Below are 24,924 nucleotides of genomic sequence, written 5' to 3'. Positions count from 1 at the left end.
CCACAACTCGTTTCATATAGAAAGCTTTGCTTTTTTTTTTTTTTTTTTTTTTTTTAAAGACAGGGTGGTTTCTGTGCGTAGCCCTGGCTGTCCTGGAATTCATTCTTTTTTTTTTTTTTTTTTTTTTTTTTTTTTTTTTTTTTTTGCTTTGGTTTTTCAAGACAGAGTTTCTCTGTGTAGCTTTACGCCTTCCCTGGAACTCGCTCTGCAGACCAGGCTGGCCTTGAACTCACAGAGATCCACCTGCCTCTGCCTCCTGAGTGTTGGGATTAAAGGCGTGCACCACCACCACTGCCCAGCCCAGAATTCATTCTGTAGATCAGGCTGGCCTCGAACTCATAAATCTACTTGCCTCTGCCTCCCAAGTGCTGGGATTAAAGGTGTGTGCCACCACCAGCTGAACTTTGCCTCTTAGCCTCTGCTGTTTTCATTTTCCATGTCTTAATTTTAAAAGATTTTATTACCTCTGTGTGTGTGCATGTATGTGCATGTGTGTATGTGTACACGGGACAGGGATGTTTGCTGCGGGCAGCAGGAATATATCATAAGAACTCAGCTGGTTATGGCAAAGTCACTACCTGGAGGGATCATGGAATTCCTCCAGAGGAAGCCAAATCCCAAGGAGTTTTTGGTGTTACTTGGCTTGTTATTTATCAGCTGTCTTCTATTATGAAAATCATATGTGCCTTCATAGCTTTCCCAATTGACTTTTCCCTAAGAAGGACTAACAGTGTAGACTGAGCACTCTCTGGACATACACATTCCAGGTATTTGGAGAACAGCCTCAGGAAAGGCTTTCTCTGGAATCAGATTATCTCCCTTAACCACTTTCAAGGACTACAGGCCAGGTGGGCGCCCAACTTCCAAGGACTAACAATGATAACAGCCCACATGCAAGTCTCCTGACTTACGGTAAATTCCACAAGGGGACACCGCCTAGGAGAGGTGGACGTTAAGTAATAGCTTTACACAATTTAGCTATGACCCTCCCTTTATATACCGGGACTTCAGGGCATAGAGAGAGAAGAGAAAAGAGAATGGAAGAACTAGATGGGTAAGAACTTGAGAGGAACGAACTGAGATGGGGAGGAACTAGATTGAAGGGCTAGAAGAGAGGACAAGAGGAACGAGATGGAAGATGAGGAAGAGCCAGATGGGGAAGAACAAGTTGAGGAAGAGCCAGATGAGAGAGAAGGAGACGGGAGAGGAGCTGATAGGGGAAAGAACTAGATAGATGAGAACCTAGAAGGGACAGAACTAGATGAAGGAATTAAGATAGAACATAGAGGGGATCACAGACAAGTGTAGAGAGAAATCAGGCTAAAGATGACCTAAATATGAGAGCAGAATATAAGCTTATAGCTGTCACAGAATAATAAAGTATATGGACTAAGGAGTTTCGTGTACATAGATTCATTTCTTCCCATTAAAGATTAATTATCAGCTGGTTGTAGATTCTTCCCGGACACTGGGAGGGGACTATCGAGGGGCTGGACCCCCATAGTTCCCGATAGATGTTTGTGGAGGTCAGAGGACAACTTGTGACAGTTGATTCTCTCCTTCCATCACGTGGGTCCAGAGGATGAACTCAGGTTCTCGGGTTTGGTGGCAGGCGCCTTCACCCACTGAGCCCTCTTGCAGACACAGTGCTGTGGCTTTTTCTTTTGGGGCCACCAACCAGCTCCCAAATCATGTTACAGAGAATTATTATTAGTTTTGAAGGTTCGGGCCCAGCTTAGGCTTGTTTTCCGCTAGCTCTTTGAACTTAAATTAACCTGTTCCTCTTTATGTACATTTTGCCTCAGGGCTTTTTACCTTTTCTCTTTCTTTCCGTGTGTCTTACTTTCACTACTTCTGTATCTGCGGGCTGGCGACCGCCTGGCCTCTTAACCTGGCATGTGCTCCTCTTTCTCCTTGTTCCTCTCGGCCTACATTTCTCTTCCTATTCATTCTCTCTGCCTGCCAGCCCGTCTATGCCTCTCCTGCCTAGCTATTGGCCATTCAGCTCTTTATTAGACCAATCAGGTGCCTTAGGCAGGCAGGATGAAACAAATGTAACACATCTTTATGTAATTAAACAAATGCAGCATAAACAAATGTAACACACCTTTACACAGTTAAAGTAATAGTCCTCAGCATAAACAAATGTAACACATCTTTACATCATTAAACAAATGCAGCATAAAGAAATGTAACACACCTTTGCCTAGTTAAAATAATTTTCCACAACACAGTATATCTTAACTTTGGAAGCTGAATTCTCTGAGGTCACAGATTCCTGGCCTGGGGACGGGGAGTAGCTTTATGTAGCTGCTATGTGGGATTAGCACACTGCTCTTCCTTCCAGGCCCTGGGAAATGGTCTCATTTCCCCACCTCACACCTCTCTTCACCCCCTCAAGACACCCGAGTAACTCATGCAGTAACTCCAGGCAAGGCAGAAATAAAGGTGCAGCCAGGCCTGGTGGCTGGTGGGTCTCTGTGAGTTTGAGACCAGCCTGGTCTACAGAGCGAGTTCCCAGCCAATCAGGGCTACACAGTGAGACCCTGATCTCAAAAAGAGAGGAAAAAAAAAGAGAAATGAAGGGGCACCTGAACCCATGTTTCACTAGTACTGGTTATGTCCCCAATAAAAGGCCTGGATGTTTGACATATTTGTAGGTTTACAAATGCGACAGGTATTATGAAAGACGGGCTGAGGCCTCAGACGAAGGTACCACATCCTACTAATTATCATAACCTGGATCAGAAAACCTTGAGCCAAGAGATGCTCAACACCAGCCACAGACAAAGGACCTTGAGATCCTGGATGGATGTGAGACCAACTACCTAAGCTTTCTGCTTGTCAGTACAATTCAAGTCCAAAACCCAATCTGTACAATATAACTATCTGAGTTTGGGTGTTGTGTTTTGTTTTTAGTTACTTAAATATCCATTTTCTTTGTTCCCTGAATAAGATTGTTCATCTGTAGCAACACCCAAGTTACCCTTCCTGTCCGATTCCATCCAGGGGTGAGGGTAACGGCTCATGGTGGTTGCAGTTTGGCCATGCATCTGGCCTGTGCTAGGCGCCCATTCTCCATCTCATTTAAGCCGTTCCGACGATCAGCAGCAGAAACAGCTGGGAGAGTTTACCCTCCGTTTTGCCAACACACAGGTTTCTCAGTTTCCCACTCATCTCCACACGACTAGGAGGAGAGGTGTCTCTGCCCTGTCGGAGTATAATGGACACATTCTAACCTGCTTACCTACAAACTGGGATTTGAAGAAAGTCCCTATTTCCAGCAGAGTACAAGACAGAATAAGGAAGTCACTGTTATTAGTCCAAGAAAGGGTGAAATTTAATTCTCCCATTCCCAAGAATTCATAAACAGCTAACAGTTTATTTGAAAGGCAGCAAACTGAAATTTGAAAGGCAGGCTCACAGGGTGGGGAGGTGAGTTCACTCCCATTTATCCAGGCTTCGGGGTAGACTCACAGAAGGCCCGGCCTCTGAAGAGCACCCACCACCCCCACTCTGCAGGCACAAAGCCGGGCTCTCCCACCCCACCCTCAAACTTCAAAGGCAGTAGCCAGGCCCTCCCTGACACATCCTCTTGGGGTCCCTTGCTAACTATCCTGTAAAGAAAGGAGGCCTGGCTTGGTGAGGGGAGGCAGAGAGCCGAGGCTACACAGTGATCTAGAGCCTCTACAGAAGTCCAGAAGATTCTAGGCAGAGAGGCTGGAAGGCAGCCGAGTTCTCTTTTAAAAATAGAAAGGAAAGAAAAGAAAAACCCTTGTCTGATCATGACTTGGTAGAGGTACTTTGCCTAGCAACTTTCAGTGTCTCCCTCCTAGAGAAAGGCAGCCAGACCAGGACAAAGGAGGCCAGAAGCCTGAGGCTGGTAGTCCACAGTCCAGCCTGCTTGCAGAGAGCAGCGAACAAGTGAGCGAACAGCGATTTAGAATGTTCCAGGGTCTAGAAGAGGCTGCTCCGACCCCTCAGTAATTGGTTCGGAGACGATTGGACATCCATATGGAAAAAATAAAATAGATCCCTATCTCACAGCAGCCTCCAGATAAGTTCCAGATGCACTGAAGACCTACAGGGAGCAAGCCGAACTATCCCAGCACAGCTGGAAGAAAGCATCGGACAGATGTGGGGCTCTGCGACTAACTGACCAGGCAACACATAAAGAAAAAGATGGGGTGGCGAACTGCAGGAAGATGAAAATGGCAAGCTGGAGCTGGAGGTCAGGGGTAGTGCCCGCGACGCGCCGGGGCTGGCAACAAAATTATTTCTAAGTTAAATTGTTTTTTAAACTATTATTGTGTAACAGACTTCTGTTACTGTGCATATGAAGATCAGAGGACAACTATATGCAGTAGTCTCCCGCCTACCTTTAGGTGGGTTCTGGGGATTGCACTCGGGTCTCCAGGCTTTGGGGGAAGTGTTTTTCCCACTGAGCCATCTCACCAACCCATCAAAATCTTCACTAGGTATTTAAACTAAGACATAGCTTGAGACAAGAATAATCGAGACCAGGTTTCTCTGTGTAGCTCTGGCTGTCCTGGAACTCGCTCTGTAGATCTGCCTGCCCTCTGCCTCCCAAGTGTTGGGATTAAATGCTTTGTGCCACCACCACCCAGTTGTTTTTGGTTTTGTTTTTTAAGACAAGGTCTTGATTTGCAGCCCAGGCTGGCCTGCTCTGAAAAATCTTCTTCAACCAACCAAGTGCTGGGATTAAAAGTGTGCACCACCATGCCTGGCCATAGACTATCTTAAAATGTCTAAAGAGAAAATCCAAAGAGCAGGCCATTTAGAGAGGAAGAAACCCCCAAACAGTAACAAAAGTGGAACTAGCAGGTGGTAGTAATCTTGTTAGTACCGGGCTGCCTGCCCCTGCAGGGCACTCACAAAACTCATTTTCTTTCCAAAGGAAAGAGGAAGGGAGGAGAAAGAAAGGAAGATGGGTAGGAAAGTTCAATAGAGTTCACTGTGATAATAAGAAACAATAAATTACATCCAGCATCCGTGGAACTGACAGAAATGACCACCTGATAACCCAAGTGTAGATGCAGGTATAGAAAAAACCAGAACAATGTTAGTTGCTACAGCAATCTAGGATAAAAGGAAAAACATGTTGTGTAACAGTTTCTTCCAGGATCTCAACATTCCATCCTGCAGGAAGTCCTTCAGCAGGAAGGTAAATAACTCAAAATAACTTCAGGAAGTCCCTGAAACTGACTAGAGTCTAGGCCTGTCCCTGCCAGTGTAAGCAATGAAAGCGGAGCGTGCTTATACGAGTGAAGAATAAATTTGTTTTGTTCATCCACTGGAAAACATGAAACGCAGCTGGAAAGATCAGAACGGCTGGGACTGCAGTGCAGAGGCAGAGACCTACCCTAACATATGTGAGCCTTGGATTCCACAGCCAGCACCACAAGAATAGAGGCTGGTAAGATGGCCCAGTGGGCCAACATGCTTGCCATGCAAGCCAGAAACATGGCTGTGATCCCTGAAACCCACATGGCGGTAGGAGAGAGACAATTCCTAAGTTGTCCTCTGACTTCCATAGGTATACCATGGTATGTGCCTGTCTGCCTGTCTACACACACATGATATACACATAATAATAATAATGATAATAATAATAATAATAATAATAATAGCAGTAGTAGTGACTGGAGAGATCACTCAGTGGTTAAGAACACTTGTTCCTCTTGCTGAAGAACTGAGTTCAATTCCCAGCACCCACATGGTGGCTCACAACCATCTGTAATTCCAGTTCTGCAGATCTGACACCCTCTTCTGATCTCTGTGCACTCTAGGCATGCACATGGTACATACAATCAGGCAAAACACTCATACACATAAAATTTAATTAAGTAAATAGTGGCCAGGTGCCAGGAGGCAGTGGTGCACATATTTTATCCCAGCACTTGAAAGACAGAGCCAGGCGGATCTCTGTGAGTTTGAGGCCAGCCTGGTCTACAGAGTGAGTTGCAGGACAGGCACCAAAACTACACAGAGAAACTCTGTCTTGAAAACAAAACAAAAAGAAAAAAAAGTGAACTGGGCCAGGTGTCATGTGCCTGTAATCCCAGCTACTCAGGAAGCTGAGTCAGAGTCATAAATTCAAGGCTAGGCTAGGCAGTTTAGTGATACTCTACCTCAAACTAAAAAGTAAAAAGAAGGAACTGGAGAGATGGTCAAGAGATTAACACACTGGCTGCTGTTGAGTGGAGTTCACCATTCCTACACAAACACACACACACACACACACACACACACACACACACACACCACAATTTAAAACAAACATTTAGCCAGGTGGTAGTGGCGCACACCTTTAATCCCAGTACTCATGAGGTAAAGGTAATCGGATCTCTGTGAGTTCAAGGCTAGTCTGGTCTACAGAGTGAATTCCAGGGCAGCCAGAGCTACACAGAGAAACCCTGTCTCAAAAATAAACAAATAAATAAAATAAAACAAAATTTAAAATTTTATCTTGTTTTTAAAGATTTCTTTTCTTCTATGTGTATTGGTGTTTGGGTTACAGGTTCTGTGCACCAGATGTATACAGTGCCAGCAGGGACTAGAAGCAGCCCTCAGATCCTCTGGAACTGGAGTTAAAGACAGTACTTAGCCACCACATAGTATTGTGCAGCAATTTCCTCCAAATCCGAAACATTCCATGATTCAGTGAAGCTCCTTAGGCAGGAAGACTCAAAAGAGCCTCAGGAAGTTCCTGAAACTGACCAGAATCACTAGGCCCCCTCCCTGCTAGAGTCAGCAATAAAAGCTGCGAGTCCCTTGGACAAAGTGAAGCTGAGCTCCAAAGAAGACTCAGACCAAGCTGGTTCCCTGGAAGAAGCCAAAACCAATCAAGATGCCTGGATGGGGTTCAGACCAACTGTGTCACTTGGAAAGGACACTGTCCAACCCGTTGAGCTGCCCATGTAGTATGAGCGGCCAGCCATGCTGGCGTGGGCTTTGGTGATGCGGCTGTCTTTTTGAGTCATTTCTGCTCCTGTGAGTGACCCCTCACCCATATTCCTGTAAGTGAACCCAATAAAGCTCACTGGTTCATCAACTTGGACTTTGGTGTTATCTGTACTATGGTCTGTTTGCTGTGGGCTCTGTGTCTGGGGTGAGTAGATGTGAGTTTTGTCTCCCCAGGAATGTTTTGTCACAGGACACACAGGTGCTGGAAATCAAACCCGGTGCTCTTCTGCCTGAGCCTTCTCTCCAACCCCAATGGTGTTTGTTTGTTTGTTTTTATTGTTTTTAAGTAAAAGAACTGTAATTATAGCTTGAGGGAGGGCACCAGCCTCAGGTGATAACAAAGTCCTAGATTCGGTTCCCAGTATCAAAAGCAGAAGAGGAAGAAGGAGGAAGAAGCCACTGAGAGAAGAATGGATCAAAAACAAGTTATACATATACATATACATATATATATAATACAGAATATTACTCAACTTTTATTTAGATTTTTGTTTTTGTTTTTTGAGACAGGGTTTCTCTGTATAACAGCTCTGGCTGTCCTGGAACTCTCTCTGTAGACCAGGCTGGCCTCGAACTCAGAGATAAGAGATCTGCCTGCCTCTGCCTCCCAAGGACTGGGATTAAAAGCTTGTGCTACCTCGGCCCTGCTTATTATCCAACTTAAAAAGGCAAAGGTGTCCTGACATAGGTACAAATGGAGGGATCCTAAAGACATGTTGCTACCTGAAAGGAATGGGTGGGAGCAAAAGGAAAAATACTGTACGATGCCCCTTGGGTACATAGAGGAGGCAAATTTCTAAGACAGAAAGGATGGCCGTTGTCAAGGGCTGGAGAGGAAGTGGGGAGACATTGGGGGTATGGAGCTTCAGTTTGGGAAGTTGGAAAAGTTCTGTCTGAGGCGGCACAGGTCTGCAATGCTGCTCCTGGAGAAACACCAGCAAGAAAAACTAGAGTTCAAGGTTATTATGGGTTACAGAGTGAGGCTGAGGCCAGCCTGGGACACATAACACCTTATCTCCCCCTCCCCCCAAATCAAAAAGTTCTAAATAAGGTCATCATCATTAAAAATGTGGAAGACCTTCATGCCATAGAAGAGTACACTTACAAAAGGTTAAAATGGTAAACTTTATCTATTTGTTTACTTACTTATTTTGGGCTTTTTTGGAGACAGGGTTTTTCTGTGTAACAGCTCTAGCTGTCTTGGAACTCAATTTTTGTAGACCAGTTTGCATCCAACTCACAGATCTGCCTGACTCTGCCTCCTGAGTGCTGAGATTAAAGTTGTGTTTACCCACTGCCTGGCTATTTATTTATTTTGATACAATATAGCCCAGGCTGTCCTAGATCTCACTATGTAGACTGACTGGCTTGCCTGTCTCCTGAGTGCTGGGATGAAAGGTATGAGCCACCACCTGGGTTGACTTTTAATTACATATATTTATTTATTTAGTGTCGGTTTGCAGGCCCCAAGAGCACACACAGAGAAGTCAAAGGACAATCCAGGAGTGGATTCTTGATTCTCTTTCCACCACGAGGGTCCCGGGATCTAACTCCAGATAGTGGCAGGTTTGGCAGCAAGGGCCTTTACGACACCTGGCCAGTCTGAGAAGGTAATTTTTTATTTTATTAGACAGGGTCTCACTGTGAAGCCTCAGCTTGCCTGAAACTCGCTCAATAGATAAGCTGGCCTCAAACTCACAGAGATCCACCTGCCTCTGCCTCCCAAATTCTGGGATTAAAACACGAACCACCACACCTGGCCCCAGGTGGCAAATTTTGTATTTTTTTATTGTGTAAAAATATGAAAATAAAATAGAAATTGGGGGAAAAAAAAAGAAAAGAAAACGTGGCTTGGGCTGGGTGTGTAGCGAAGTGGTATAACAGGTTCTTACTATGCTCAGGGACATGGGTTCAATTCCCCAACACTTAAAGAAAAAGTTGGCTTAAATCTAACCCCTCGATCTAAGGCATCCGGCAAGTGTAGGTAGGTGACTCCCACACTTAGTGCATCCACCTGGCTGTTTCTTCCTCCCCTCCCCCAAGGCCAAGTGGGTATCCTCGGCTCTCTAAATGTCTCGCTGCGCGCACGCGCACATCCTGACATGCGGGGGCGTGGCCTCACTCTGCGCCTGTGCTGAATTCCAGCTGTGACTGCGAGGAGAGAAAATGATGCCCAGGATGGGCTCTGCCGCCCGCCGGCTGCGGAGAGGCCCATACTGCACACGCGCAGACCCAGCGTCCGCGTCAAAACACCGGCAGACAGCGCGCTCCCCATGTCCTGAGCTCCCCGGCTGCTAGGCGTTCCTCTCAGCCGGGACTCCCGCCGGGCCGGGGCGGACGAGCTCACGTCTGACCGGCGATGCCCCGGGAGATCATCACCCTGCAGCTGGGCCAGTGCGGCAACCAGAGTGAGCAAGCGACCGCCGCCCCCCCCCCCCAGTCTCTCGTTCTATCCCTTGGGCCGCATTCAAGTGCCTGGTACCCACCGATCCCTTTTGTCCTTCCCATAAACCACCTTTCTTACCCTATTGCGCATGATGATCCAGGCAAGACCTGCCTCCTCAGTCCTGGGCTGTGACAACTTCAGGCGTCTTGGGTCACCTTCTTGAATGTAATAGCCTCTGAGCTGGGGTCTTCCGGCCTTAAGGCTCTAGCAGACTTGGGCCTCTTCCCCCTCCCCCAGTTGGGTTCGAGTTCTGGAAACAGCTGTGTGCTGAGCATGGCATCAGCCCCGAGGGCATCGTAGAGGAGTTCGCCACTGAAGGCACTGACCGCAAGGACGTCTTTTTCTACCAGGTGCCCCCCAGTGACTTGACCAGGACCCTAGGACCTGAAGGGACGGGCAGCGCGACCTGGTGCTGGGAAACTCACTGGGCAGATGGGAACACAAGGGCAGTCTTAAGGAGGGAGGGCCTGCAGCAGCCAGAGTTGGGAGGATTCAGGACTTGACCCATCCAGGCTCACAGGGCCCATCCTGTGGACTTCCCTTTGACAGGCAGATGATGAGCATTACATCCCCCGGGCTGTGCTGCTGGACCTGGAGCCCCGGGTGATCCATTCCATCCTCAACTCGTCCTATGCCAAGCTCTACAACCCAGAGAACATCTACCTGTCTGAGCATGGAGGAGGAGCGGGCAACAACTGGGGCAGAGGATTCTCACAGGTGTCAGTCCCAGAGTTCCTTGGTAACCCTAGCCTGGGACAAGGCAACGCTCAAGTAAATCTGGGAATCTGTCCAGACTAGACTGGCAATAAATACGAGACAAATGGATAGGATGAGAAGAGGGACTGCTAGGAAGGAGGTTATGCAAATTTTATGTAAATCATTCACAAAGTAGCAATTCTGGGTTGAGAAGGATTCTGACTGGGAAGTTCGGCTTCAGGACAGCAACAGAGACAAAGGGTGGAGTTCTTGGTGCTGAGAACCTTTGGCCTGACTTTCCCTTCCCATGTCTATATACAGGGTGAGAAAATTCACGAGGACATCTTTGACATCATAGACCGAGAAGCAGACGGAAGTGACAGTCTAGAGGTGAGGTTCTTCTATGGTAAAGCATGCTGCAAGAAAGATCAGGGATGGTCTCCACACATGATGTGATGGAAACATTCAATTCAACATCTGTTTGGGGACGCGATACAGGGAGCATGAGGGCTATTAAAATATTGCTGTGTTCTCGGGGAAATCAAAGTCAATCTCAATGCTATCAGCTTCCTGGGCATGGATTACTCAGATACTACTTGGTCTCTGAACCTTCCCAAGGAGCCTGAGAGGCAAGGGTGAGATCTCTGGACACTGCCTCTTTCTCTCTCTCCCATTCAGGGATTCGTGCTGTGCCATTCCATTGCTGGAGGGACAGGTTCTGGTCTGGGCTCCTACCTCTTAGAAAGACTGAATGACAGGTAAGCCTGTGTCTGAGAAGAGGTCATTAGCCCTGATCCCCCGGTGTGCTGGTTAATATTTTAATTGCGTCTTCATTTGTTTACTTGTGAGGAGGCATACGTGTCCCTGCATATGTGCAGAGGTCAGTGTGTGGGAGTTTGCCTCTCTCCTTTCACAGGTCCCAGGTCAATAAGAGTGGTGGCAGGCACCTTTACCCTACCCACTGAGTCACCTTACCAGGAAGTCACCTTGCCAATAGGAAGAGAGTTTTGATGAAGTATCTAGATCAAGCTGACCTGTTAACATGTCTGGAAGGGACTGTCTTGTTCATTGACACAGGAAGACCTAGCCTAGGGCTTTCTGAACAGCATAAAAGAGGAGAAAGCCAGCTGCCAAGCAGAAGCAAGGATCCATGCATCTCTTCTCTCTGTTCTTTACTGTGGACATCCTGCCTTAACTCCTGACATAATGGGTTGTAATCTGGAACTAAAAGCCAGATGAGCCCCTCCTTCCCCAAGCAGCTTTTTGCTGAGGTGTTTGTTACAGTACAGGAACTAAAGCAGAATTCCTAGGCGACCTCTTTCCATTTTGTTCCTTTTTCTCCTTGAGCTGGAGGTCTTTTTTTCTGCTCTCCCTATTCCAGTCACAAGGACAGAACCATCCAGGTAAAACCTTGGAAGCAATAACTGAGTAGGGAGATGGGAAGTTACCTTGGGATCTAGAGAATTGTGGCTTATCCTTTGGGTACTGAACACTGAGGTCTGCTCATGCTCCTTTTGTGGCACTTGGAAAGGAGATGAGTAGTCAGGGAAGTCCTTTCAGTTCACAGGACACCCTCTCTTTTCCCTCTTCTTTGCCTTTAGGTACCCCAAGAAATTGGTGCAGACATACTCTGTGTTTCCCAATCAGGACGAGATGAGTGATGTGGTGGTCCAGCCCTACAACTCACTTCTCACCCTAAAGCGGCTGACCCAGAATGCAGACTGTGTGGTGAGTGAGTGAAGACAGCCAGGAGCTTGGCCCGCCTTTGAAGGACAGCTCTTGCCATTTTCTAGCCCTGGCCCACAAAGAACACCCAACAAAATCATGCCGTGTAGGCCAAATTATGAACTAAGATCCAACTTCCAAGCTTCTTCCTGGCCTTTGGGGCAGTATGACCCTCAACAAGGAGTATTCCCCATCCCGATATACACCCCATTTTGCCTGTTCAGTGTCTCCTTATGCTTTAACTCAAGGGTCATGTTTGTAGCAAAACCTTATGCCCACTATTCAGGCAAGGTCAGATCCCTTTGTGTATATTGTTAACTAAACTTTTAATTATTTAGAAACAGGGTTTAGCTGGATGTGGTGATTTATGCCTATAATTCCATTTTTCAGAAGGCTAATGCAAGAGGATCACTATTAGTTCTAGGATAGCCTGGGCTACATAGTTAAGTTCCAAGACAGTCTGAACTACAGCGTGAGACCTAGTCTCAAGACTGAAAGAAAAAGAAAAGAAACGAAACAGGAACTTACTAAATGGCCCTAGCTGGCCTCAAACTTGTGATTCCTCCTGCCTCAGCTTCCTGAATAATTGGAATTATAAGTGTGTGCTACAGTGCCTACTGTAAGAGATTGGTAAGAGATTGAACACAAGCTCTACCTCCAGCCTCATTTTTAATATTTGCTTTTTCACTAAAGTTAGGCCTGATGGCGGCAAAGCCCATGTCTGTTCTCTGTAGTCTTTCCAGAACCAAAGCACACGGGAGACATTTGTTTACTGTCCTGCATCATCCTGCCCCAGAGATAGGGTATTTCTTGGAAGGTAGCAAACCCACTTCCTGGTTTGGGGGTTTGCAGAAACTAAGCTATTTGTATCTTACTTCAGTGCCCCCTTTTGCCTCAAAAGGTGTTACTGATTCCTTCTGTCCTGCCAGGTGGTGCTGGACAACACAGCCTTGAACCGGATCGCCACAGACCGCCTGCACATCCAGAACCCATCCTTCTCCCAGATCAACCAGCTGGTGAGTCCCGCTCCTGGGATGGAAGCCCTCTACTAGAGGGTTGTCAGAGGAGAGATGGTCCACCTCCATCAAGTCCCATAACACAGTATCTCCTGTTCCCAGGTGTCCACCATCATGTCAGCCAGCACCACCACCCTGCGCTACCCTGGCTACATGAACAATGACCTCATCGGCCTCATCGCCTCCCTCATTCCCACCCCCAGGCTCCACTTCCTCATGACCGGCTATACACCTCTCACCACGGACCAGTCAGTAAGCGCTCCCGCAGGGTCCCAGGACCGTGGCCTTTTTTTTTCCCCTGCTCTACCATGAGCTGCCCTTTGCAGCTCTTCTCTACCCTACTTCCCCTGGTTCTGGTCTCAGGGACTGGCACTGTGCCCCTTGCTTGCTGCCCTGTCTCCACTGCCCACCGCCTTTGGCAAGACTCAGCACAGACCTGATCTAAAGACATTTCCAGAGACCACACCACCTCCAAGCTGATGGGGATACAGCTGATTCCTCTCCTGTGTCCATCCATGAATCTCTGGGTTGCTCCCTGACTGCTAACATGGTCCCTGTGAACCCCTCTTCCCTCAGGTGGCCAGTGTGAGGAAGACAACAGTCCTGGATGTCATGAGGCGACTGCTACAGCCCAAGAACGTGATGGTGTCCACAGGCCGGGATCGTCAGACCAACCACTGCTACATCGCCATCCTCAACATCATCCAGGGAGAGGTGGACCCCACCCAGGTAAGGGAGGCCCATCACCCTACCCTCTGGGCCCCCAGGGTGGAGGAGGAGCAGCTACCACCTCTCTGTCCACCCTAGGTCCACAAGAGCCTGCAGAGGATCCGGGAAAGGAAGTTGGCCAACTTCATCCCCTGGGGTCCAGCCAGCATCCAGGTGGCCCTGTCCAGGAAGTCTCCCTACCTTCCCTCAGCCCACCGGGTCAGCGGGCTCATGATGGCCAACCACACCAGTATCTCCTCGGTGAGTGCAGTCTCCTGTTGTCTGTGTTACCGAGAATCAAATCCAGGGCTTCAGGAATGGTAGGTGATGCTGCCATCCCTGAGCCACACCCCTCGCTCCTGGCCACTCTGTTCCACTGTCTACTGTCATCAGCTTTCCCTGTCTGTCCCTGGTACCGTGTCCTGCACTGGATGCCATTCTGAAGCTCTCCTTCTCTCCAGCTTTTTGAAAGTTCCTGCCAGCAGTATGACAAACTATGGAAGCGGGGCGCCTTCCTTGAGCAGTTCCGCAAGGAGGACATCTTCAAGGACAACTTTGAGGAGATGGACAGGTCCAGGGAGGTGGTTCAGGAGCTCATTGATGAGTACCACGCTGCTACACGGCCAGATTATATCTCCTGGGGCACCCAGGAGCAGTGATGACATTCTCTACTGGCTCTGGACAAGTGCCGCCCTCCCGATGCCTGGACCCTCTGACCCCACTTCATCTCACATTTCTAGGTTCATGTCCAGCCGAGGGGCTGCTCCTATCTCTTCCAAGCCTGGCTCTTGGTATGCTTGTTTACTTCTAATAAAATAATAAAGCTTGATGATGAGTATAGCAGAGTTTGATCTGTGAGTATGGGGACTAGGGAGCCCACCTTCCATATCCAGGCACACAAAAGGAGGCTGGCCTTCCATATCCAGGCACACAACAGGAGGCTGGCCTTCACCTGCTGTCACCTCTCACTCCTTAGCCCAGGTCTCAGTGTGTGTTCCCACTGGCCCTCCTTGCCTCCAACCAGCCTGTTTTCTAGGGTCAGTTCCCTTCCAGATTACTGAAAGATCATGACCTGTTGTGTCCTCCGTGCCTAAGCTGCTGTTCCTAGTTACACGATGTTGCCTTAGCCTCTTAGACTCAAGGGGGAGATGTAGGGTCTTAGGGGCAAAGGGGCTGAACTGTGTCCAGTGAACACAATGTGATACAGTGAACTGTATCAGTGGTGGTAAGTCCTAGCAAGTCAGAAGAGCTAGGACTTATCACCACTGGAGTCTCCAGGAACTCAACACTACCTAACCCAACCTGACAGGGTAAGAATTCAAGGGCAGGCCTGTGCCCACTGTGCCAGAGATGTTTTTACATCTGCATGCTGCTCTAGGCATTTCATCTCTCCATTTCATCCTAAAAGCATGGGGTAACCAAACACGTGCCCACATAGGGCCCAGGCACTGAACACCAAGACCTGGTAGTGCCTGTCTTGATGACTCACTGCCCTCCAGCCCAGGGATGACAGAAGGCTACTACCCCTACACCACTCGATGGAGAGCAGAGGGCGAGGAATTGCCAGCTTCCAGTACTGCCTTCTTGCCTGCTCCACCCGCCATCCTATGAAGGCACTCTGGCCAGGAGAAGGTTAAATCCAGAAGGTCAAGGAGGGTGGAGCTCCGTGGTATTCAGACTCCCCTCAGTGCCTGGTAAAAGCCCAGTGTGTGGGCGTCCACAGTGGGGGTGGGGGGGCTGAGCCGTGGAACTCGAGCATGTCCCACCGACGACGACGAGAACACTCCCACAGGAAGGGTTTGTGTAAATAAGGATTTTTTTTTTCTTCTTCTACAAATAAATTAAGAAACAAACTAGAAAACTGTCCACACCCATGGCAGCCCTGGAGTGTGGGTGCGCCCTGTCCCTGCAGGGCCAAAAAAGGGTCCATGGTTTCCTCAAATCTCAAGAGCACTCCCAGCTCAGGCTGTAGGCAGAAGAAAAGTCGTGACCTCTTGGCAGACTTAGTCCTGCAGCTGCCCCAGGCAGCCAGACTGTCCCTGGGGCTCTTCCAGACCTTGGTGCTGGCTGGGAGGGGAAGTGTCTGGCAGGTCTCGGCATGGCGGAGGTGCAGGGCTGCTGCAGGGCCTCTCAGGGGAGGGGTTGGCCAAGTAGGCATTCACCAGCTGGAAGATCTCTTCCACCTAAGAGAGGGCAGCAGTCAGTGCGCAACAGGGGCCGCCGGGCTCTCTTGTTTTCTTTCCTCTTCCTAAGCTCTAGGGCTCCAGCTTCCCCTACCAGGTAGGTCCTTGCATGCACCAAGTCTGGCAATGTTCTCTTCCTTTCTCCTCTCTCCCCCGACACAGGGTGTCCGTCATTTTCCTTTCTGATCCCCGGCACACTAAGTACTAAGTACTCTTCTCTCAGCCCTGGTACTTGTGGTTCCCCCACACACACACACACCTCCATCTCTCCCCCCACATCTTCCTAAAGCTATCTATCTTCCTGAGAATCCCTCCCCACTTACCCAGGGCTTTCAGGCCTCTCCGGTCAATTCCTGTCCAGTTAACTCTGTAGTATTTATCTCTTGGTCTTTGATTCCTTGCTTATCATTGGACTCCCCCAAATCAAATGTAAGTTCCTTAAGCTTGCTTTTGACCAACGCTGGAGCCCTAGAGTCTACAGCTGTACATACGCCGTGTTCTCTCACCTGAGGACTCTGCAGGAGGAGCTGGCTGTCTCCCACCCTCAGTGATAAGGTGTGGGGGCCTATTAGCTGGCAGGCGGCCACATGACCATAGCTGACACTGTGGATGGGTTCTGTCTCACCAGGCCTGCAGAGGGACATGGCCTTTGCTCCCAGACCCAGGCATAGCTTCTGTGGAGCACCTCCACCAGGCTCCTGCAGAGAGACGGGTGGGGTCAGGGTCGAAGGCGGGGCTTCTACTTTATTTCTGGTAAGGGGAAATGGCTGCGTGATCTGGGAGCTTCCTTGACCCTTGATTTACAGCACAGGTATGGAGTGGCCACAAGCACCTGGAGGTGCAAACCCAAAAGCTGGAGAGTCCAGGGGTTTGAGATGGGTAGCTGCCAGCTGTTCTATATGTCGGGAATAAAATGACCCTATAGGCTGGGGAAGGATGGCCTGTAGCTCTGGGGTAAAGGTGTTGGGGCTTGGACCACCAGAGTCCCCTTCTCCCTTCTCCCCCTCACCGTGCTCAGCTCCAGAACGTCATACCGAGCAGCGCCGAACCCCGGACACTGCGCCGCCAGAGCCAGGTAGGCAGCCATGGCCTCAGCTTGGCCCATGCCCCGTAGCCTCTTCCAGCCGCCCAGCACCGCGGCCGTCGAGCTGGCGCCGCCTCCTCCCACCTGGGCTGTGCTTCCCGTCGAGCAGCCGGTACAAACGTGCCGGGCACGCTCCGCCCGCCTCTTGGCCAGGCCTGGACTCCAGAGCGCCCCGGCCAGCAGGGCGGCGGAGGGCTGTGGCCTCGGGGTAGGGCGCAGCGGCTGTTCGCGCGGCGGGGTGGGGGGCGGCAGCAGGCGGTTCAGGCGTGGCAGGGGCCCCCGCGGGGAAAAGTCCCGGTGCAAACTCTGCAGGCGCAGCGCCGCCAGGGCGCGCAGCGTGTCATCGGGCGGGGGCGGCCGGCCGCGCAGCAGCAGAGCATGAGCCTGCAAGGGAGGCATGTGGTGTCAGTCTAGGAGCCGTGAAGACACCTTCGTGCATGGAACCTGAGAAGGTCTGGGTTCAGAAAAAGTCTCCCGCGGAGTTGTCACAACAAATTGAAGATGGTCTGGAGTAGGACTTTCAGGCCTTGGTCGGTTTGGAGTCGTAGAAACTAGAGCTCTCACCTGCTCAAAGAGGAAAGGTAATTCGTGACCATCTGGAGATAGCCCTTCTGGGTGCAGAGGTCCGTGAAGACGAAGGCACAGTCTCCACCCGGAATCGGGCGAGTCCTCCAGTCCGGCTTCCTCTGAGGTCAAACTGCAGAAGGGAAAAAGATGCATTGAGTCTGGGAAGCCGGGCCCCCTTAGGCTCAGGCTAATAGGGAAAGGGGCGGAACCAAGAAACGTTTGGGGCGGAGCCCTGGCCAGCCTTTTAAGTCAGACTTCACATCACCAGCGGTAGGAAACTGGCAGGCCTCGACAAAGGTGCTCAGTAGTAGACAAAAGCTAAGTAGATTGGCTAATACAGCGCGGGGCTGGGGCTGGACATTTACTTCTCAAACCTGGTGAGTACGTCGGCCACGAGGGTCCCCCCAGCCAGGGCTCGCTCCTGGGCCCCTCGCTGCTCATACAAGGCGAACGCGTTCCGGCTCCGAGCCAAACCTAGCCTCCCACCAACTCTCGAGCCACCTAGGAAGAAGGGAGGAAGAGGAAAAATCAGATCACTCCGGGGTCTTTTTAAAATCTGCAAAGAGGTGATCCTACTGGAGAGGGTCTCTCAGTTTTATCACCATCATTCGCTGGCTTTCCAAAGCAACAAATCTGAGACAGGGAGAAACTTAATGCCAGAGCCAAGCATGAGAAGCGGCAAGGGTGCTTAAAGTGCTGGAGACCCTGGGTTCAAGCACCAGTACCATGGGTGGGTGGGTGGATGGATGGATGGATAGACAGACAGGAGCTGGAAGGACGGGTTGCGGAAGCGGAAGCATGAGGGAGTCCTTCTCCGGCCTCACCTCTCCCGCTGTAGTGTGGGAGTCGATGGCCACGGGACACGCTCCAGCTCCAGGACAGTGCACGGTGCACAACAGCTCCTGCCGTCTACTCAACGCGGAAATCTCCGCTAGCGAGGGCACCAGCTCTCGGCCCCGAGTCCGGCCCAGAGCTTTCCGGATGAAGCGCGCATATTCCGCCAGTTCTGAGTCCGGGAGTGCCTGCTCCGTCCTGGATTAAAAGGAATCCAAGACCAGTGTTCCAAGGGTGTCTTTTCTTTTCTTATAATTTATTTTACATGGTCAAGGGTGAAAATGCATAGCTGAGTGGCTGCTTAGCATGCTTGAGGGTCTTGGGCACGTTTCCCAAGCATGGGAGAAAAAAAAAAGTCATTACATCTGGTCAGTACCCTCTCCTATAACTCACATTTCTTGAGCGCAACCTAAATGTCTTCTGGGTGTTTTTACATGGAACTGAATTATTTTCGAAGTCTCCAGCCTGCTCTCCTAAAATTGCCCCGCCCACTTCCTCCAGCTCCCTGATCTTCCCGTGATTAAAATCTGAAATCCAACCCATTACTATGAGTCCTTAAAGCCTGTCTTTTTCTATTTCTTCTATTCAAAGGGAGTGCCTTGCTGTAATTCACCTGGTCACAAGTGGATATGATCTTGTAATTCCCACAAAGGTACTACTGACTGTATTTGCACCAAGCCCGCTCTTGAGCATGTCTGTTCCCTTCTCTGCATCTAGGCTCTTGCTGTTCTTCTCTCCCAGCCCTGTCGCTCTTTGGCTGAGGCATCCCTTCTCACCTCTCCAAATGCCCCAGGAGGTGCCCTCGAACAGCTCCCCCCGGCCGGAAGGTGCAGCTCATACAAGTGAGGAGTTGCCAGTACCGCAGGGTTGCAGGATCTTGAGTCGCAGGGAGCCCAGGGGGACCGGCAGGACCGGAGGTCTGCTTAGCCAGCTGCAGGAAAAGTTCGTCCTGGAGTGCAGGCAGGTCCCGGCAGGTCTGGAGCACGCCCTGCATCAGGGGCCCGGGGCGCCGCGCCCCCTCCAGGGCCTGCAGTGCCAGGAACAGCCGCACCGCCTCCTCTCGCAAGGGTGCGTAGCCTGGACCTGCGGGAGGGTGGGGGCGGAGGGATGGTTTGGAGAGGGGACACAAAGCTGCGCCCTGGGAGGAGGCACGATCCACACACAGGAGGGTCAGAGGGAGTATGAGGACACGGGGTGGCATGGAGTGGAGGGTACGGGTGACGGGAAGAATGAGGGAAAGCAATGGTCCACAGAGCCAAACTCTCAACTTTTGCCTCCCATGAATTCCTCCCCTCTAGACGGCTTAGCCTCTCCTAGTAAGGAAAAGAGAAAGACTTAAGAGCCATAAATTTAACCCCTCCCCCATTCTTTAACTGGGTACCCATCACCGTGGGCACCCCTCCCCCACAAAAAAAAAGCTTCTCTGGGCATGCAAACCAGGGTTCGTTTCCTGGCATCCTTTAAGCCTCTAGATATAGGACTTGGGTCAGTCAGTACTCCCTTTGTGGGGAGAAGTCTACCTGGATGAGGCTAGCACAATTTCTCCCTGAGAGGGTTTCCCCCTACCTGTAAAGGAGATATGTCCTAGTCTTAAGAGCATAATGAAGAAGATAGGAAAGTGCAAATGCTTCTGAAGGAATTAAGCCAGAATGAGATCCTCAGAGGTGGGCAAAGGAGTTTTTATTCTGTTCTGGTTTTGCTACCCTCCAACCTAGACTGCTTCCAGGTTCACCCATATACACTCACATGACCAAGAGAAGCCAGGAGACAGATAGAACCCTGAAGACGCTTACATCCCTGGCAGCTAGCCTACTCGGGTTCTTATAGCAAGTCCACCCCATCCCTCAAGGAGACTTGACCTGGGGGTTCACTCACTCACCTGGAGCGCTGACTCCGTAGGGCAGGGGCAGGAGTGGGGCATACAAGGCACTACTGGTGTGCCTTAGAATAGGGTTCCGCCGGTAGATGAGGGCCACTGCCTCTGGGTCCCCACAGCTCTCCTAGAAGTCGGGAAGAGGGTCACCTTGATGGGGGAAGGGAGCTCTCCATGAGCCCAGAAAGCGATTAGGCCCACCCCCCTCCTGCTTCTTACTGAAGAACTAACTCTCTCACCTGTATGTCCCTGAGCAGTAGTTGGGTAGGGGTCTCCAGTGGGGCCTTGGAAGCAATCACTTCACGAAGTGCCACCCCCCAGCGCTCTGCCTCTGCCTGGCGCGGAGAGCAGAGGCGGATGCTGTGTTTCCGGCCAGACACAGTGACTGACCACAGACCTGGTGGAAAGAGAGGCCACAGAGGGCAATCAGGGATTGTTGGGGCCCCTGCCAGGAAGGTAGGGAGATTCTCGAGATGTCTCACCGGTCTCCTTGGGCCTGCGCTCCGGCCCAGTCACCGAACACAGGCTCGTGAGGACCAGGCTTCCCAGGCGCCTTGCCCCCTTCCCGCTGCTGCTGAACTGATCCAGGGAATCTCGGGTGAGCACAAACCAGGCTCGGCGCGGGAGCAGCCATGGCCGCGCCCCTCCCCCGCGGGGCTCCCTATACAGCCAACCTGGGAGGAGACCGGGAAGAAAGATTAACCAGAAGACCCATTATTCCTTGGAGGGCTGTGCTTGGGGGGGTCTCCAGATTGAGTCCAGGGGTTCCCACCTTTTACAACGACGTCAGGATCGTCCTCCGGCAGTCCCTTGTCTGGGATGAGGCTCCAGGTCTCTTCCCAGCTCTGCAGCCTGGGCCAGAGATGGAAAGTTGGGCAAGGCTGAGGGGCCTCCATCCCGCCTCCACGGGGCTCCTTATTAGGGGCTCCCCAGACTGCGAGGGGTACAAGCTCCCAAGCTGGGCACCCATCCTCCAGGCTGTGGGAACCGCGGGGCCGTTCTGACCTTGCACCAGAAATAACTAGGACCCCCCCTTCCTCCCCGCGCCCCCGGCCGGACCGCCCCCCGGGACCCCAGCCAAACCACAGCGTCCGGCGGCACAGAGCCTCTCCCTTATTGCACAACCCCGGGGAGGAAAGATGGCGAGGAAGGGGGTCCTGAGAACCAGCTGCCGTCTCCGAACTAAGGGACTCGAGTGGAAGCTCACCTGTCTGAGACCGGCCCGCTCCTTGTCGGCTGAGTCAGCGTAACGTCCAGGGAACCCTGGGGAGACAGGCAGGAAGACACTCAGAGTCCTTCCCCCTCAACAACAGTCTTTTCGCTTGAGGCCCGGCCAGCTCTCACTGGAGGGTTGAGGAAGGAGTGCCCCCAGTCGGGGGTCGTGACTAGGCAGGAAGATCCAGAGCTACTCTGGGATCGTCCCTTCTGCAGGTCTCTGTGGACCACTGCAGAATGCCTGAGAGCTAAGGGCCGAAGCTCTAGGCTTATCTCCGTTGCCCTTAGAAAATGCAATCATATGAGTGATGGGGGGGGCTGGGAGTCAAGAGACCTGGGTTCCAATACTGGCTGGACCACTAAGCAACTGCCATACCTTGCGCAAGTCCCCTCCCATCCCTGGGCCTTCCAACTCCATCTTTGAAACTGGAAAAGTGATGAAATCCCTTCGCCCCGTGGAAGCCTCTTCAACATTCTCTCTCTCCCTTCTTGCTTTGCTCTGAACCTCCACGGAAGAGGAAGACCCGAGCCGGGGTGAGGGGTGGGTACAGAGATTAATGACGGGAAGAGGGACCCTTCTGCACAGGACTTTGTCCAAGAGCTTTGTATGTTCTTTTGCAGACAACCCTGAGGACGGTGACAGCTGCCCCTTTGCTAGGGCTCAGGAGGGCAGGAGGCTGCTTAGCACATACTCCTTAGGCCAGGGGGAGTCTGGAATTTTGCCCTTCTCATCCACAATCCACTTTCAACCCCTGCCTAGGAACTTCAATTGTAAGCTGGGGTCTGAGGGAGGCCTTAAAACCAACTCAGAGCCAAGCCAGCTAGACAGGAACTGTGCCATGGTCCCATTGCGCCCAGGCTGCTTAAGCCAGGATGGGGGGAGGGAAAAGGAGGACCAGGGACACCTGTCCCCAAGCTCCGAGGAGGGGGTGGAGGTAGGGCAGGAGGGAGGTCATGGCCTGTTTGACAGAGAACCTGCCCATGCTGGAAGCTTGAGGACTCCTAGGTCCTGACTCTTCCCTGGGAGCGCACCCATTTCTTTTCTGGAGGTTCTGGGTGGGGGGTATCCACCACACCACCAGAGGGCAGGTACTGGTCTCCCCCTAGACCAACTCCCCTAATCGCAGTCCCCTGCTTCCCCCCGGCTTCCCTCCTCCTCCCCTCTATATTTATCTGCCCTCTGCCTCGCCAGGTGCTGGCGCCGAACGCTGGCTGCGGTGCAGCCCGCCCCACCCAGGAATGGAGCCACGGGGCTTGCTGGGGACCCCTGAGCAGGGGGATGGGAGCCTGACCCAGGCCACAGCACACAGAGGTCTGGTTGCCTCTGGTGGGTAAGGGCATGAGGGAGGGCTCCTCGAGGAATGGAGGTCTTACACACCAATGGTGCCTCAGTATCTCCCAGGGAGATTTGATTAAAACAAAAACAAAAACCCAGCAGCCAAGAGACCCTCACCATTCCCACGGGATTTCCAGGAGCCTCACCAGAGAAGGCAGAGGTTTCTGTCCTAAGTGGCAGGATAATGAGAAGTCCTCAAAGGGCCATCGTCCCCAGCTTTTCCTTTGTGGGGTCCCCGATGCAGACCCCGATTCTAGGATGTCTTTTCCCCCTCGCCCAGGTTCCCGCGGTGAGAGCTCCCGCATCTGGCCCCAGCGCTCACGAACTGCGAGCAGAACGAACCCAGGCGTTCGAGCCGCCCAGCCGGCCTCGCCACATTCTTTGGCTCTGGCGGAGGCGGAAGGAGACGGGATGGGACGCGGGCCCGGCAGGGAAGGGAGAGGCAGGGCCAGGTCGGGCCACGCGTGACGCCTCCTCTGCCTCAGGGCCCCCAGCAGGTGGACAGCGCCCTGTGTGTGGCGCGAGGCCCCACAGGCACATCCCGTGTAGGGCTGCTTGCCCCTGAAGCTCCCGGGGCTCTGGCTTCCAGACAACAATCTCCCCCACATTTCCAGTGGGCCAAAGAGGACGGCGTCTGGCCCGAGTATGGAGCAAGATCAGGCGTGACGACCGGTTGTAGTGAGAAGAATTGAACACGGTTCTAAATCCCTCCAAACTTACCCTGCGGCCGCCCGCTGGACTTGGGGTCCGTAGCTCAAAGGTCTCGTCGTCCTCGTCCTCGTCCCCGTCCCCGCTAAGCTCGCCGTCCCCGTAGTCCCGGTGCAGAAGAGTGAAGCCTCGACGGCAGCAGAGGAGCCACCACAATCCCCCGGGGAGAGGCATCCGGGCGAGCAGTCGGGGAATGGGGGCGCGGGCAGCGTCGCCCGAGCAGCGGGGGATCGGAGAAACTAGAGGTGCTCGGACCCAAACCGGGTAGAGATGAGGCGCGAGAAGAGGAGAGTAGGGGCCGGGAGGAAGCCGTGTCCAGTGCTGGGGTGCAAGAGGACGATCGATCGCCAGAGCCTGCTGGGGGCTCAATGTCTGGGCCCCGGCAGAGGGAGGGGAAAGCGTCCAGGGCCGGGGGAAGGGAGCAAGGAGCAATGTCCGGAGCTGGGAAGTAGTGTCCGTTGTAGTGTCCAGCCCTGTGGGGGGCAGTGCCCGTGCAGTGTCCGTGGTAGGCGGTTGTCCAAGCTCCAGGGAGGGTCGTGTCCGGTAGGGCGTCCGGTGGCCGGGGCCCGGGCGGCGCGCGCTGCGCTCCCTGCAGCCCCGGGACTGGCGCGCTGGGGGCGCGAGCTGAACTCCCGGACCCCGCCTCCCTCTCCCTCCTCCTTCCCTCCGCCTTCCCTCTTCTTTCTCTCCTCCCTTCTTTACAGGGCAGGGTCTGCGTTTCGTCACAGCCTCCTCTGCCCAATCTGTGTGCCTGGCGCCGGCCAGTGCCACCAATCCCACGCTTGAAACCGCGGCGGGTTGCATCATGTGCTTCTGGCTGAGTGACAGCAGCGAGAGGCGGGGGAAATTGGGGAGGGAGTGGGCCGTGCGATGTTAGCCACGCCCCAGCTTCTGAGGTCGGACTCGGGGTGCCTGTGGCGTCACGTAGGCCCGCCTTCTTGCTCTTGTTTTAACTCTTGGTTCACCAAGCAGCAAATTAAAAACCCTCTTAGGGTTTGGAGAAGGAAGGGCATAAAACTGGAAGGAAGCTGGGCCGCTGCCCTGAGATTACTTGTCACATCTTGCAATCCCTGCACAAGTAGAGCGCCTTAACCGCGAGGCGTCCCACGCCTGCACCGGAGAGTTAGCTGCAGAGGCAGCTCTCCATCCTTGTGAGTTAAAAGGGTCCGGTTTTAGATCTTAGTCAACCCACTTTTGAAGTGAAAAAGCTGAGAAAGGAACTCCAGGAAGCCTCGGACAAAGACCTCAGATAAAAGCCAATTTACAAGGTATTAACTTGTTCAGGGAAGAGTGGCTAGGCATGCTAGGGAATTCTGTAGTCTCAGAAAACAGATCGGAGGCCTCCCAGGGCGAACATGCTCCATTTCTGAGCAAGAAGGGGTTAACAAGGGCGCTAGGAGTCCAGGGCGGGGCCCGTGCTACAGCCGGCGACAGCGGGCGCGCGCGCGTTGCTGACTCAGCGGCGATTGCCGCGGTCCCTGGCGGAGGGTTCCAGGTCGGCTCCGGTGGGTAGCGTGTGCCCCTCTGAGGATCTGTGCAGTTTCCC

General features: G+C 52.2%; 2 protein-coding genes across 2 annotated transcripts; one reads left to right on the top strand and one right to left on the bottom strand.

The window, feature by feature from the left end:
• Positions 1-9,116: 9,116 nt before the first annotated feature.
• Positions 9,117-14,418, top strand: Tubg2 (tubulin gamma 2). The gene is made up of 11 exons (XM_028856843.2): positions 9,117-9,395; positions 9,671-9,783; positions 9,983-10,150; positions 10,451-10,519; positions 10,808-10,887; positions 11,731-11,857; positions 12,784-12,870; positions 12,973-13,122; positions 13,447-13,599; positions 13,678-13,839; positions 14,040-14,418. Exons 1-11 carry the CDS (start codon positions 9,347-9,349, stop codon positions 14,235-14,237), a joined length of 1,356 nt encoding a protein of 451 aa, XP_028712676.1. The 5' UTR covers positions 9,117-9,346; the 3' UTR covers positions 14,238-14,418.
• Positions 14,419-15,376: 958 nt separating this feature from the next.
• On the bottom strand, positions 15,377-24,034 carry Plekhh3 (pleckstrin homology, MyTH4 and FERM domain containing H3). Its single transcript, XM_028856841.2, is given in 14 exon segments — positions 15,377-15,761; positions 16,268-16,459; positions 16,771-17,229; positions 17,410-17,542; positions 17,787-17,898; positions 17,901-17,913; positions 18,237-18,444; positions 19,023-19,329; positions 20,126-20,246; positions 20,359-20,516; positions 20,602-20,793; positions 20,892-20,971; positions 21,327-21,382; positions 23,391-24,034. Coding segments are annotated over 14 exon segments (2,373 nt in total). The 5' UTR covers positions 23,553-24,034; the 3' UTR covers positions 15,377-15,581.
• Between the last annotated feature and the right edge of the window lie 890 nt (positions 24,035-24,924).

Source organism: Peromyscus leucopus, chromosome 8b (genome assembly GCF_004664715.2).
Source record: "Peromyscus leucopus breed LL Stock chromosome 8b, UCI_PerLeu_2.1, whole genome shotgun sequence".
Classification (NCBI taxonomy): domain Eukaryota; kingdom Metazoa; phylum Chordata; class Mammalia; order Rodentia; family Cricetidae; genus Peromyscus; species Peromyscus leucopus.
The sequence above is the reverse complement of the archived record's forward strand: the minus strand, read 5'-3'. Positions and strand labels throughout refer to the sequence as shown.